General features: G+C 49.2%; 1 protein-coding gene across 10 annotated transcripts in view; it reads right to left on the bottom strand.

Annotated features, from left to right (window-relative positions):
* NOL4L (nucleolar protein 4 like) overlaps positions 1 to 16,303 on the bottom strand; it is a 146,011-nt gene that overhangs the window by 35,293 nt on the left and 94,415 nt on the right. For all 10 annotated transcript variants that reach the window (XM_083447399.1, XM_083447400.1, XM_083447397.1 and 7 more), the window contains one exon: positions 8,069 to 8,210. In XM_083447399.1, the coding sequence (XP_083303525.1) occupies positions 8,069 to 8,210 (142 nt within the window). The remainder of the gene's footprint in view (positions 1 to 8,068; positions 8,211 to 16,303) is intronic.

Genomic DNA, 16,303 nt, shown 5'->3' with positions numbered 1-16,303 from the left:
GGCATTTCACTTTTCGGTGCCCCCGCATTGGAGTTCTGTCACAAGAGCAATATCTACTTGGTTTCTGAACGTGAGGTGGATTTTTCCTCGAACTTATCCTGGCGAGAGGAGGGGAAAGGAAATGTAAAAGGCGTCCCAGGTGGGAAGAGCAGGCTAAATGGTTCCTGAACGAGACAGGCCATTCCTCATGAAAGTGTATTAAGGTTATTTCCGTTGGTGTGGAGCTGGTATAGGGCATGCAAATATCCAACCCTTTTTGAGTTCGATGGGTGGGGATGAGAGGAATGCGCTTCAGGAATGTATTGGTTTTCATTCTGAATTCTGCTTCTACTAAATTAGACTGACATGGGAGAACTCTCCCCAGGATTTGAGTGTATTGCACATCTGCACTGCACTGTCGTATTGTGCTTTTTGTGCTTTATACAGCTCCTTTTGAGAAATCTGTGGAGGCTGTTTTCAGGGGGTTTAGTGTGTGTGTTTTGCTGTATTGGTAATGATAGGTGATTGAATTTAATTATGTTTTAATTGTTTGAAAGCCAGTTTTATTATGCATGGCCTTATTGTTACCAGTTACTTCTTTACATTGAATTGTTTTTAATGGAATGAATTTTTGTATTAATGGCAATTATGATATGAATTATTATTAAACTGTTTTATATGCTTCTGATTTTAGGAATGTTGCTTTATTATTGTTGTCACTTAATTTGTCATAAAGCAACTCAAGAGTAATTTTACTGAGCAAACATTGCGTATAAGTACTGTAAATATGACTGATTTGATGTACCTGGGAAATGAATGTGGCCTAAGCTAAGCAGACAAGGCTACCATATTGCTTTGTAAATCTGCTGGAACAGTACAAGTCACTGAAATATCAGGTTCGATCCCCCACAGCACTCTCCAGCCAGAAAGGAGCTGTAATCCAAGACACCTGGAGGGCACCAGGTTGGGGAAGGCCAGGCAAGATGAGCCAATGGCCCAACTCACCACTCTGCAGGGACTCTCCAAGAAGAAGAGAAGAAGAAGAGTTTGGATTTGATATCCCGCTTTATCACTACCCTAAGGAGTCTCAAAGCGGCTCACATTCTCCTTTCCCTTCCTCCCCCACAACAAACACTCTGTGAGGTGAGTGGGGCTGAGAGACTTCAAAGAAGTGTGACTGGCCCAAGGTCACCCAGCGGCTGCATGTGGAGGAGCAGAGACGCGAACCCGGTTCCCCAGATTACGAGACTACCGCTCTTAACCACTACACCAAACTGGCACTCTTCAAAGTTTTTCCCTGCCAGGTTCCATCCCTGCATGCAAAGTATCTGCTGAATCACTCAACTACAGGACCCTTAAGAGGACTCAGCATCAGCACCACTGCATACCTAATGACCTCTTTTGCACATCTGTATATTCTGGCACAATTTTCAGGGCACCTACTACAGTGGTACCTCGCAAGACGAATGCCTCGCAAGACGAAAGAGTTTTTCATTTTTTGAGCTGCTTCGCAAGACGAATTTCCCTATGGGCTTGTGCCTATTTCTTAAAACCATCAATGCACAGTGGTGCTTTGCAAGACGAAAAAATTCACAAGACGAAAAAACTCGCAGAACGAATTAATTTTGTCTTGCGAGGCACCACTGTACATAGATTTTAATTAAAATTTTGTGAACACACAAGCACTTAACTGCATCTATAATATTTTTAAAAGAAGAAAGGGCCGGGGGGGGGGGGGTGAGACACCAGCTGTGCAACATTACTGTCCCGCCATTCAAGAGCATTTTCTTTCTTTTCTTCAGGAGTGAAACTGACTGGACCAAAAGCTGTTTACCATCCAGACTACTCATTTTCACCCTCCCTACACCGGCACAAGGATGGGAAAACCCGAGGCTCTCCCAGCGCTGCTGGACTACAACTCCCATGATCCCTGACAACAGGCCATCCTGGCTGGAGGTGATGGGAGTTGGAGTCAAACATCATTTGGGTGGCCAGAGGTTTGCCAGCCCAGCCATAGTTAACTAGGAGAGGAATTCAGCAGGCTTCTCTCCCTGCCCTCTGAAGAGGCAGACCACTCCAAGTAACACCAAGTGAATCAGTTTCATTGGCAGAGGGCATGGCGCAGCTAGCAACAGACAGCATACCATACCAGGGGCAATGATTAATAAGAATTATGAACCAACTGTGAACTTCCCCCAGAAACTGCATATGCACACGCACACACGGGTGTGAAGGGTGCTTGTGTCACAAGCGCTGGTCATCAGGAGCCTACCATGGCTGGCTTTTCCTTGCTGCAGCCTGAGCTGTACCAAAAGGCTGAAGAACATTTCCCCACATAACTCTCTCAGGAGAAAAACAGGGGTGCTACGTGTTTCAAGGGCAGCAATGGCAACAGCCCTTCAGAACTTTTTGAAGCCATTTCCCTGCAATTTGAGTCCCCTATTAACTATTGATGTTTATTTCTCCCAAGACAGGAGTGGAGTGTGTTCTGTTGTGGGCAATCTTGGTCGGGGGTCGCACAAATCCGTGGAGCAGGGTCAGAGGCAAAAGTGGGCAGAGCAATGGGAGTGAGTTCGTACACCCATGCAAAAGTCAAAGGTTGCCCCCTCTCTCCATCCACCCATGCAGAAAGGGGCCTCAATGCGGTCCAGAGCCACATTCCAGCCAGACAAAAGCAATGGAGGATGCAAAGCATCCTGTGACCTCCGGAGAGTCAAGGGGACAGACACTGGGGGGCTACATTTTGCTCCAGTGTGGTGTAGTGGTTTAGAGCGATACGACTCGTAATCTAGGGAACTGGGTTCGTGTCTCCGCTCCTCCACATGCAGCTGCTGGGTGACCTTGGGCCAGTCACACTTCTTTGAAGTCTCTCAGCCCCACTCACCTCACAGAGTGTTTGTTGTGGGGAGGAAGGGAAAGGAGAATGTTAGCCGCTTTGAGACTCCTTCGGGTAGTGATAAAGCGGGATATCAAATCCAAACTCTTCTTCTTCTCCTGAGACTGAGGTTCTATGCCACTGTTCTAAGATTTTGATCCTGCTTACTAATTCTCATTGGACTTTCAAAGCAGCTCACATTAATTCCATATTTCATTATAAATGCCATCAATAAAATCCAAAGCTGTTTTAATTCCCAATACGTTTTACTGTGCAAACTTTTCTTGCACTCCTTGACACCCATCCATTGACTTACTTCTGGTAGGTTTACCCACACAAACCCTTGAGAATGAGAGATGTGGCTATTGTGCCCCTCTGGCAGATGGAGAACTGAGCTCATACAATCCCACATGACAGCAGAAGTGAGACTCGAGCTCTGCTTCCACGGTACCAACACCAATTCTACATCTACCAGCCCAGCCAACAAGCACCAAAGTGCAAGGCCTCGTAGCGATTTCAGGACACCAGCACCTCTCCAAACCTGAACCTGAACCCTGACAGCTGCTGCCCAGGCTCTTCCTCTCAAAACCATACCTTCTCCTTTGTGTTATTGCTTCCTGCATCGTAGGGGGTTGGACTAGATGACCCTCAAGGTCCCTTCCAACTCGAGGATTATATTATTCCCCTTTGGACAGGATCTTGACATTCTTTGGTGAAACTTCTGCATGTCTCCACCTCCAAACTTGGGAAAGGGTCATAGCTTAATTTGCATGCAAAAGGTCCCAAAAGGTGCCAATCTCTGGCTGATAGAGATCCCTGTCTGAAAGCCTAGAGAACTGCTGCCAGTCTGCATAGACAATACTGAGCTAGATGGACCAATGATATGATTCGGTATAAGGCAGCTGTCTTCCTAGACTTCATGAGCAAATTGAATAACTATACCGAGTGCTTAGGAAATACAAAATGCAAGAGGTGTGTATACAGTGGTACCTTGGTTTGCATACGTCTTGGTTTGCATACGTCTTGGATTACAAACACGTCAAACCCGGAAGTGCGTGTCCCGGTTTGCAACCTTTTTTTGGATTACAACCCATTTCCCCCCAATTACGAACAAATTTTTTTTTTTTAGGCCCCTTTGGCGAAAGCGAGCCTTGGGTTACAACCTGTTTTGGTTTACAAACGGACCTCAGGAGCGGATTATGGTTGTAAACCAAGGTACCACTGTATTTGTTTCTGCTGGGCCTGCCAAATCGTTTACCCAGTTTCTTTTTTGCCACTGCAAAGTGAGGTTCTCCTGATACATCTCAGTTAAGAGAGCAATCCTAACTGCAGCTGCATGCTAGCAAGTATGTGGAAAGTATGTGTGGGGTGGTGGAAAGTCTCAACTCGTTACTGCTGCAGCTCTAGGCTGGTGCAGAAGGGCCCAGATCCGGCAGAAAGACTCTTTGAGAAAGCTTCCAAGGGGCAGTGTGACACCATCCCAAGGCCCATTCATCTCCTATCCATCATACACCCTTTCCCCAGAACATACCTTCTCCGATGAAGCATTCTGAACACTTATTTGGAAATGTCCCATAAAACCCAAAGAGATCCACTTCCAACTAGATGCACATAGGATTGCATTGCTGACCCCTGTCCTCTGACAGTTGTAGAGGAAGATCAGCAAGGTCCCTGTAGTTGCACTGGAGTTCGAGGGTCTTCAAAGTCCAGTGAAGCTGCAGAGACAAGTGCTGCCAAGTGTCAAAACAGCCACTTGAAGAGCTGAGTGGGAAGGGTGGGTTTTTGTTTTGGCACCAAGCAGCCGGGGCACTCTGAGTGTGATTCAACCAAAGAGCACCAAAAAAGGAAAGCACCAGCCTTCCTCTCCAGCTCCCATCAGCTGTACTGTGGAGTCTGAAGCTCAGCCCTGCATCCTCCTCACCTCCAGAATGGAGAGGAGAGACACCTTCACCAAAGGGCAATGGGATGCTAGCCATGGTGGCAGGCAGATTTCTGACTCGCTGGACCAATTATCTTTGTTCTGAGCCAGGACCCATTGAGCCCAGTAAGCCTCCAGATTTTGTTGCTACTTGTGGCTGCACAAACAGGAGAGGCTGTCAAGCACCTTGCAGGCCATCATGGTAGACTGCACTGTTCGGTAGGGTTGCTCACAAACTGTGCAGGCTTATCCTGACAGTTCCCAGCTGCTTGTTAGATGGTTAGTTTGATCAGTTTCCAAACAACAGCAATTCTCTGGATGACAAAAGAAGCAAATTCTGCTCAAAGGTTTCCCAAGGTGTTAAGAGACCTTAAGAACCCCTACCTGCCTTTCGTCAAAGGTGGAGACTTTGCAACAAGCTCTCTGTGTGCATAGAGGCAGAAAGGAACAAGCCCCCAATGCCCTGCTCCCATGGGCCCTGCTAGGGAGTGTGCTAGGACAATGGCCCTTTCTTGCTTTAAACATAGGGAGGTTTTTCTTCCTACCCCACCCCTGTCTCAGAGCAGCACAAGGCAGCTCTGGGTGCTCTCTGGGACCAGGCAATTCCTCTCGGGCTCCTCCAGCTGCCTCTGTGCAGAGGCCTCTGGGGACAATGAAGGATTCAAGCTCTCCAAGAACCCAGAACAAGAGTCAATCCAAATGCCATGGAGATGAACTTTGACCCAAACTCCTCGACTTCCACCCCCTTATTTACTCTCAAAAGCTAACAAGTTCTGCAGAGTTAACACAACACCTCCCCTTCCCAGCTAGCCTCCTCCCACGCATCCCACACAGCTCAACTTTGACCCCTCTTAATTACCTGCGCTCCCCTCCCCAGGGAGATTAACCTCCACTTCCACTCACACGCTTTCCTCCCATTCAAGCCACAACCAGCTGCAAGCCCTGCATGCCACGAGATCTCTCTACATGGCCCTCAACTTCGGCACCTATTCAAGTTAGAGGAACGTTCCGCATGTTCAAGATCCTGCAAGTAGAGTCATACCTCGGGTTACAGACGCTCCAGGTTGTGTTTTTTTGGGTTGCAGACCGCCGAAACCCAGAAGTACCGGAACGGGTTACTTCTGGGTTTCAGCGGTCACGCATGCGCAGAAGTGCTAAATCGCTTGCAGAAGCACCCACAAGATTCCACCTGCGGGGGAAATGCCAGTCATGCCTCCCACCTGTGCTTATAACAAGTTGAAGATGGAGAGGACCTCGCAGGATGCTTTCTTCTAAGACATTTTCTTATTTAGCCAAGCAACTGAACTGACAACAGGGCAGGGGAGCAGTAGTTTTTGTTTTAAGACCTTGCAACAATGAAAGAAACATCATTGTAGAATATGTTCTCTATGCTCCGAACAGAATTTTTTTTAATTCTCATATATATTTTTTAGATCTTAAGGCTTGTTACTTATTAACCCAATCCCTACAATATGTTGAACACCATCAGATTTTTCTAGTCCTCTGCCAGGACCTTATTCTATCCAGAAGAGTTTTGCAATTTGGAACCAGATGATATTTTTTCCATGCAGCTGTCTGTTAGAAACAGCAGGCGGGGGATCTAAGGATTGGGAGCTCACCAGGATGGATGAGCCCCTTCGCCTGTGTAATTCTCTGGTGTGGGTGCGTGCCTATTTGACCTGGAAAGTGTCTTTGCAGTAAGTGGCACCTTTGGGAGTAGGACATTTTTGTTGGTAAAACGGTGTAGCGGAAGGATTGAAGCCCCTTTCCTGAAACCCACTCTCCCAATCTAGCTTCTACGTCTCCCTCCCTCTCTCTCTAAATCTGGCAAATACACTGCCCGTCACAAGGCGTTTCCTGTCATCCACACACTATGCACTGCACCATGGCACACAACGGACTGTTGACTAACACCACCCTTAAAGGGAGAACTCCTTGCAGGGAGAACTCCTTCTCAGTAGATTCTTAAGAGGCTTTCCAAAGGCTCGATTGCAGCATCATTCTCCCACAGGCTCATTAACCAAAAGGAACTGCTTTATACCGAGTCAGGCCATTAGTCCACCCAGCCTTTTTCTGCCAATCCTGATGGGAAGCAGCTCTCCAGGATCCGAGAGAGGTCTTTCCTAGCTGTGCTATGTGAGGTTCTGTAACTAGAGATGACAGTGGCTTTGGCAGGGAGCTTTTGCATGGAAGTCATGTGCTCTACCCTTGAGCTATGGGTACCACTTAAATGTGGAATCACTGCATTCCACTTTCTCTCAAGAAGTGCCGGTTCCAGTCACCAGGCATAACAATCCCACAACCACAACAGGGATGGCCATTGTGTGGGCTGATTCTATTCTCCAGGCACACACAATCGGGGGGTATGGACAATCGGGGGGGGGGACACACCTCTCCCAGCCCCCGCTCCCCACCCCACAGTCAGCTGGATCCTGTAAGATGGCATCACTTTGGAGTAAAGGAATATGCACTTGGACAGCATGAAGTCACCAAACAGAGGAGGAGCCAGGGGTCAAATGTGCTTTCTGAATGATTCCCTGACCAGTCAAAGTCAGCAGTAGTCTTTTGCTGGAGACAGCACAATGCAACAAATCCACACGCTGGTTCGTAATTTTGCTTTCTTAACAAATGAAAGGAGTTATGAACACTTTCAGGGCCTCACCTAGCTGCTATTCCAGGTTTATGCAATGACTTTAGACTATGTGCATGAGGAGAAAAGCAAAGTAGCTCTGAGGTGGTGGGTTAGGGTACCATTTCAGGCTGCAGTTGGGAGAAATCTTGTTTCTAATGCTCTCCTGCATATAATGCTCTTTCTGCCACATGTTGGTTTTCTACTTGCAGAGGGATTTTTAAATGCGGGGAAAGCGTTAAGAAATGGCGCGCGCAAACACACCCAGCCCATGTTTGAATCCTGAGCTCGCACAGCCCACTCTCATTGACACCTCATTCTATTGCACACGTGGACCAAGTTTTAATTCAGAAAGAAACAGTGGGGAGGGCACATATCACTGGGATGCCTGCCTCTCTCTCAAGACACCGCAAGACAAGAGTTGCTGAGCTGCCACCAGAGAGAGATTGCAAGCATGGCCCCCATCACTGGCCTGGAGTTCTTTACAACTTGCACATGGCAAAGAGCACTAATTACATCAAGAGATGCATAATTAGAACTTTTGACAGAAGGAGCCAAAGGGCCAAAGAGCATCATAAACTATGCACAGTGTGTGTGGGGGGGGGGTACATTATAAAAAAAGTTTTGAAAATACCCCTCACCCCAGATGGCATTAATGGGCACTCACCATCCTCCTGGCTGTGGATGTTCTGCGGGCTGCGCATCCCTTCCTCCTGGCTAGGACTCAAACTGGAGTTAAGATGCTGGTCAGCTGACATCCATGTGGAGTCACTCATATCAAAGTCCTCACTGCTCACCGATGTCTCATCCTAGAGAGGAGCAAGAAAGGGTTAAAAGATAAACCAACGGGAGGGCTGAGGGTGATTCCGCCTTTCTACCAGCCCTCAACCACCCACCCTTCTCTCCCCACCCCTAAATCCTGCCGCCCCTGACTTCCCCAGCACAGCCCATTTCCCACTGAGGCTTCCTGTTTGAAGATGTGAAGATGACGAATGACAGAGAGCTGAATTAAGGGCAATTAGGCAAGGCCTGCTTCCAGGGACAGATTGCTTTTGCCCTGCCTGACATCCACCCTCCGCATGGCAGAGAGCTGCCTGCACCAGCCTGGCTATACGAGCCATGCAGACGGGGCAAAGCTTGCGCATACTGGCAGGTTAGCTGCTAGAAGCAGGTAGCAGACAATGGAACGCTTGTAGGAACTTGGCATGGGAAAACAAGCTGCTGCGGTTGGAGCCCATTATACATACCAGAACCAGGAGATCCTGTATCCTGGATATTATTCAGAGTCCCCTCGGCAGCATCTCCCTGCCATCGCCCCCGTCAGGGGACACAACATCCATGTCTAAGTCTTATCTTGCTTATCCTTCCAACAATCCCAGGAGGTAGATTAAGAAAGTGTGACCCACACAAGGTCATCTAGGGAGCTTCTTGGCTATGTGAGGATTTGACCCTGGGATCTCCCACATCTGAAGGCAACTACGCGACCAATACGATGCTGCTCTTTTACATTTTTCTAGTGCCATCCAGGTGCCAGGTGCTGCACAGAGTATGGATGTGATGCGGTCTCTGCCTAGATGTTTTTGAAAATATACAAGAGATGGACGTGGCTGTTTGGGGCAGAACAGCAGCAAAAACAAAGGAACTGAAGAATAAAAGAGAATAAATGAAGCAAGGATGGGCAGGAGGATCAAGGACCGATAGGTGAAGGAGAGGTTTTTTAAGGGGAAAATTCAAGAAAGTCATAGCCAAAGAATCAGCAGTAGTGGCATTTCATATTTGTGCCGGGGGGAGGGGGCTTAAGGAAGACCCTCAGTAAGCAAGAAAAAACTACTTGAAGATCACAAAATCCAGTACATATTAAGAGCTTTTGCAGTATTTTTTTCCCGGTAAAACACACCTCAGAAATTGTAGCAAAAGCTATCAAAAGAATCATGTGACACCTTAAAGACTGACAAATTTATTTTGGCAAAAGCTTTCACAGACACATGCCCACTTAGTCAGATACAAGGCTGTGAATCCACAAAAGCTTATATCATCATATATTTACTAGTCCTTAAGTGGCCGCATCATATATTTACTAGTCCTTAAGCGGCCTGGCGTGCTCTGGTCCATGGGGTCACGAAGAGTCGGACACGACTAAATGACTAAACAACAACAACAAGCGGCCACAAAAATCTGAACGCTTGCTACAAGAGACTAACATGAATTGCCCTCTGGAACTAACTATACCAGTGCTTAAAAACACAATACAGATACCTGATCCACCATAGCCGAATTCTAGAAGAACTTTAAATTTTTTATTTTGGATTACTGGTAGCGAAGGGTTTGGGGAGTGCCTTTATTATAAAACCTCACCTGCAAAATAAGAATACATAAGCAGCTCAAGAAAGTGAGATTCCGAACTGTTTGACAGTGGAATTTGCTGCCAAGGAGTGTGGTAGAGTCTCCTTCTTTGGAGGTCTTTAAGCAGAGGCTTGACAACCATATGTCAGGAGTGCTCTGATGGTGTTTCCTGCTTGGCAGGGGGTTGGACTCAATGGCCCTTGTGGCCTCTTCCAACTCTATGATTCTATGATTCTATGATTTGTGGGATAAAGTACTCCTTTACTGAATATGTAAATGCATAAGGTGGCAATAGCTTGGTTCTAATCCAATACAAATCTGTTTGGCTCTTTTAGGCCTGATATGTGTTTGCACTGATTCCCTCTCCCTTTCCTATCTGTGATCCTGCTGTAACCAAGTCCTATGAATATGCTTTGGTTGTGCTGAGGACATTAAGCTCTTTGGGGAAGGGAGGGTCAGTGGATGCTGGTGGGGGGAAACTGAAATTTTTTAGTTCTGAATACGGTATGGGTTTATTCTGTATGTTTTTTTGTGTTCAAGTTTTTTGTATCAAAATATAAAAGCAATACAACCTACCTGCCTTCTCCCACTCCCCACTCCTGGTCCACTTTTCTTAATTAGCAAAGAGATGTGTGCCTTTGGCATGCCTGCCTGATAGGGTTGCCATATTTCGAAGAGCAAAGAAGAGGACACATTTGCCAACTTCTGCTTTTAACTACGGATCACTATGACAGCTCTACCCATGAAAAAGAGGACATGTCCTGGAAAAAGAGGACATATGGCAACCCCTGTTTTTATTGTTTGTGACAATAGTTACTCAAGAGTGCAGAGCCAACAAGTTGGCTGGCAATGAAGATCTTCCCGTGGGGAGAAAATCACATATGGCCTGAAACCGGGTGGAGAGTAATTTCCATCTGCTCACCTTAAATAGTCTACAGAAGTGAGTCTCTCAGGCAAACGACCACAGAGAGAAAAGTAGCCGGACCACAGGCCCAGAGACAGGTGTGGTAGAAGACGGGGTCATAAAGAAATAATAGGTAATTGTGCCACAAGCCCCACCTGAAAGCTGCATGCTCACATAGCCAATTATTGTGGAAGTTGAAGCCCGATAACATTTAGAGGGCCAGAGGTTCGCCAGCCTTGGCCGAGAGGAACCCAACACAGAAATGATATTGTCAGGGAACTGCCATCGGCAGGACAGGAGGTGCCAAGGCTCTCTGAGGTAGAGAGAGACTTGACACCTGAAGAGGGAACCAGTAGGGGGCGAACAGGAACGTCAAGGGAAGGGGAGTCGGAGGAATGGCTCAGAGATGCTTCCAGTGAAAACAGTGGGGAAGTCTCAGGGCCCCCTATAGGAACACCCGTTCCTCGGCGGAAACTGTCATGCAGAGAGTCCAGAAGACGTGTTTCCGTTAAGGAGCTTTTATGTTGGAAACGTTTCCGAAAGCAGCCACTTTCGGATTCTGCTAGCGACTGACGCAGCCATGCTGGAGGGGCTCCGTCACAGGCAGAGGTTTGAGAAGCGGTTCAAACTCTGAGGGATTGCAATTTACACACAAGCAGCTCTTCATCCCATCACAGCAATCCGAAAGACATCGACAGCTAGCTTGTGCCAGGGAGAGGCATCATGAGCGAACCAGCAGGAACCGGAGGGGCAGCTGGAGGTCCAAGCCTGGAGGAAAGGTATAGGACGTTGGAAATCCAGCTTGCCTTGCAGACGGCGAGGCTGGAAGAAAGGAGGGCTCAGGATGCAGAGAGGGGGAGGGAGAAAGCCACCCCACTCAACAGAAAGATGCCAGGATTGGTGCAGAAATTTGGGGGGGACCCCAGGAACTACCATGCCTTTAGGACAGAGATGCAATATGCTCTCAATCTGCAATTCGATGACTTCCCTGATGAGGAATCGCGAGTGGCTTTTGTAATTAGCCACCTCGAATCAGGGGCGAAGGACTGGGTTAGACCCTTGATGGCAGCAAATAATGAGATCCTAAAGGACGCGATGAAGTTTTTTCGTGCCATGGACCTGATGTTTTCCAGTGACATTGAGCAGGGAGGAGTGCGAAGGCAGTTAATGGCTTGCAAGCAGGGAAACCGGACTGTCCGTGAGTACTGGACTGAGTTCACTATGTTGATTCATCGATTGGGGTGGGACTTGGCTTCTGAGCCCATTCAAATGCTTTTTGAAGAGGGTCTGTCTTCGTCCTTGAAAGATGAACTTTCCCGGAACCCCAGAGCAGAGTCTATGGACCAGCTGACTAAAGCCGCGCTAGCCATTGGAGCGCGCCAGGAGGCGAGGGCTTTGGAGAAGCGGGAGGGGAAAGGAGAACGTTGGAGGGAGCTCCGCATTCCAGACATTCCAGAGCAGCCTTTCCCGCCGGCAGAGCCGATGGAAGTGGGAACAGCGCGTGCGCGCACAGTTTCAAACATCGGTGAAGGGCGGAAGAAAGAGGGAAAGGGCGGGAAAAAATGCTATCTCTGCCAACAGCCAGGACACTTCGCCAGAGTCTGTCCACGGAGAAAGGAATGGCAAGGCATGGCAGGAGCTGTTGGGGGAGAGGAGGAGGAAAGCACAGAGCAGGTAAAAGCCAACGCCTGGCTGCCGTCGGGGCACAGCAGCCAGGCTCAAAAGCAGTGAGAGTGCCCGCACCAGAACCTCCCAGGCCTGCTCTAGTGATAGAGGTGTTGCTAGAGCTGCCAAATGGACACCCCCTACAGATCAAAGCCCTGCTGGATTCAGGCAGCTCCTGTAATTTCATGAGTAAGGAGTTCGCAGCTGAGCACCAGATACAAACCCTCCCCTTAAGTAAACCCCTGCAGGTAACCACGATTGACGGCAGAGAGCTGTTGGGAGGAGAAGTGAACCAACAGACTGTTCCCATGATAATGAGGGTGGCAAGACACACCGAGAGGATAGCGTTTAATGTGGCCACATTGGGAGGAGCTCCCATTATTTTGGGGATGAGCTGGCTGGCACTTCACGATCCTCTAGTGGGCTGGCACCAGAGGGTGGTCTCCTTTGGGTCGGCGCATTGCCTGGAACACTGCAAGCAGGGGAAGGATCCAGGGGGAGCCAAGATCACCTTAGCTGGGATGGAGGTAATGAAGCAAGGGGAGGTGCCTCCGCAATATGCAGATCTGAGCAACGTATTCAGCGAAAGAGAAGCGGACAAACTGCCGCCGCATAGACCCTTTGACTGTCAAATCAACCTACTCCCGGGGGCTCAACTCCCAGTGGGCAAGCTGTACGCCATGTCAGACAGGGAGATGCAGGAGCTGAGGGAGTTCATTGACAAAAACCTGAAGAGGGGTTTCATCAGAGAGTCCCGAGCGGTGGGGGGCAGCCCAGTGTTTTTTGTGGACAAAAAAAACACAGATAAGCCGAGACTTGTAGTGGATTTCAGGGCCCTGAACGCCGTGTCGGAACCCCTGGCCTTTCCTATGCCCCGAATTGATGACATTCTGACCAGGGTGAGGAAGGGGAAGATTTTTACAAAACTGGACCTGCGGGGGGCGTATAATTTGATACGAATAAGGAAGGGGGATGAATGGAAGACCACCATGTTCACCCCTTTGGGAGCATTTGAATACCTCGTAATGCCCTTCGGTCTCCAAGCCGGCTCCGCATGTTTTCAAGCTTTCATCAACCACGTCCTGGGGCCGTTGCTCTACAAGAATTGTGTGGCCTTTTTGGATGACGTGTTGGTGTATTCGGAAAATGAAGAGCAGCATGTGAGGGACGTGAGAGAAGTGTTGGGCCGGCTGCAAGCCAATCAGCTGTGGGTGAAACTGGAGAAGTGCCAGTTTCATGCCAAGGAGGTGGAATTCCTGGGGTACCGCCTGTCAGACCAAGGATTGGCCATGGATCCAGGCAAGGTCCAGGCGGTGCTGGAATGGAAGACACCGAAAACCAAGAAGGATGTGCAAAGATTCCTGGGGTTTGGGAACTTTTATCGGAAGTTCATCAAGAATTTTGCACACTTGACGGCGCCCATCACCGACTGCCTCAGTAGCAAGAAGAAATTTGTTTGGACGGCGGAGGCGGAGAGAGCTTTTGAAGAACTGAAAAGGGCTTTCGCTTCGGAAGAACAACTTCTGCATGTGGACCTACAGAAGCCCATGAGGGTGGAGACAGACGCGTCAGACAGAGCGGTGGGGGCTGTGCTTCTTCAGCCGGGAAGAAATACGTCAGGGTGGAGACCGTGTGCCTTTTTCTCGAGGAAGCTGAATAAGTCCGAGCGGAACTACACGGTGTATGACAGGGAACTACTTGCCATTCACGAAGCGTTCCGGAGGTGGAGACATTTATTGATTGGGGCACAACACAAGGTGCAAGTGTGCACCGACCACAAGAATTTGGAGTATTGGAGAACAGCTCGAGTACTCAACCAACGGCAAGTGAGATGGGCACAGGAATTTTCCAAATTCCACTTTGAGATTTGTTATGTACCAGGCCCAGAGAACGTCAGGGCGGACGCTCTCTCACGCAAACCAGAGTACTTGGAAGGGGAGGGGGCAAGCGAAGAAAGACATGTCATTCCTGAGGACCGCTGGGTGTGTGGGGCGGCGCTGGTGGGGAGACGAGAGCTGGTAGAAGAAACGGAAACTGACGAATATGCCCAAAATAAGCTCAGAGGCCTCAGGGGAGAGGGTGAGAGCCCGGAGGGTTTTGAAGAAAGAAATGGGGCATTGTATTACAAAGGGGCACTGTATATACCAGAAGGTGAATTGAGAGGGAGGGTACTCAAGCAGTTGCATGATAGTCCCACGGCGGGACATTTTGGACAACACAAGACCATGTGGATGGTCACCAGGGAGTTTTGGTGGCCCAAGGTGAGGGAAGATGTAAAGGAGTATGTAAGAGGGTGTGACCAATGCCAGAGGGCCAAGGGGGAAAGAAGGGCGCCGGCAGGGTTATTGGAACCACTACCCACGCCAGAACGGCCTTGGGAGGCGGTATCAATAGATTTTATGACGGATCTGCCCAAATCCAAAGGGAAGACGGCCATCATGGTAGTAGTGGACCTGTTAACTAAGATGTGCCACTTTGTAGCATGTTCACATGCAGTCACAGCGGAAGAAACAGCGAAGTTGTTTGTAGAACACGTCTTCCGGCTGCATGGCGCCCCCTTGAGGGTTGTCTCGGACCGCGGGAAACAATTTACTTCCAGGTTCTGGAGGAAGCTCATGAGCTTGCTGCACGTGGAAGTCAATTTTTCGACGGCCCGGCATCCTGAAACCAATGGGCAGGCGGAAAGAGCAAATGGCATCCTCCAACAATATCTGAGGTGCTATGTCAATGACAGAGGGAATGATTGGGTCGAAAAGCTGGCGCTGGCAGAATTTGCCTACAACAATGCGGAGCATGTGTCCACAGGGATGAGCCCCTTTTTGGCCAATTACGGGTGTCACCCCAGGGCATTCCCGGGGGAGGGGGGCGAGAGATGGAGCGTCCCAGCGGCCGAACAGTTTGTAGAAGAGATGGAAGCGATCCATCGTCAGCTTCAGCTCAACTTAGAAAGGGCCAAGGCTCAATATAAGAAGCAGGCAGACAAGAGCAGGAGGGAAGGTGAAACCATAAGGGTGGGGGATCAGGTGTGGTTGTCCACCCAAGGGTTGCCGTTCAAAGGGGGTTGTAAGAAATTAAGACCCAAGAGATTGGGACCCTTTGAGGTCATTCAGCAGGTCAACCCAGTGGCTTTCAAACTCCGGTTACCCAACCACATGAAATTGCATCCAGTGTTCCACAGGTCATTACTGTCACCGTACAAGGGGGGAGGTGAAGAGGAGCACACCAGGGGACCGGTCTTGGAGGAGAGGGAAAGCAGTAACCATGTAGCGGAAATCCTCGATTCCAGGTGGAAGGGCAATCAGGTGGAGTATTTAGTGGCGTGGGAAGGGGAACCGGAGTCAGAAAACACCTGGGTGACTGCAGAGGAGGTCAATGACGAGGTTTTAACAGAAACGTTCCACCAAAGATTCCCGCGGAAACCACAGCCGGTAGCAAGGTTTAGAAGGGAGTATTTCGGCACCACAGACGAGGAAGAGGAACTGGAAGGATTCGCGGAGTCGGAGTTGGAAGAAGGAACGGACTCAGATGACGAGGAGTACCGAGAGACTAGGAACCACAACGAGTGGAGAAAGGTGTTCGAAACTTCAGACGATGAGGAAGGTTCTTTCCGGGGTTTTACCTCCTCACAACCCGTAGGGGAGGAGACGGGAGGGGGTGAAGGGGGCCCTGGAGGGGAGGTGGATGTCAGGGAACTGCCATCGGCAGGACAGGAGGTGCCAAGGCTCTCTGAGGTAGAGAGAGACTTGACACCTGAAGAGGGAACCAGTAGGGGGCGAACAGGAACGTCAAGGGAAGGGGAGTCGGAGGAATGGCTCAGAGATGCTTCCAGTGAAAACAGTGGGGAAGTCTCAGGGCCCCCTATAGGAACACCCGTTCCTCGGCGGAAACTGTCACGCAGAGAGTCCAGAAGACGTGTTTCCGTTAAGGAGCTTTTATGTTGGAAACGTTTCCGAAAGCAGCCACTTTCGGATTCTGCTAGCGACTGACGCA

The sequence above is a fragment of the Podarcis tiliguerta genome (genome assembly GCF_965153285.1).
Source record: "Podarcis tiliguerta genome assembly, chromosome: 6".
NCBI lineage: Eukaryota > Metazoa > Chordata > Lepidosauria > Squamata > Lacertidae > Podarcis > Podarcis tiliguerta.
Note: the sequence above shows the minus strand (reverse complement) of the source record. Positions and strands in the feature narration are given on the sequence as shown.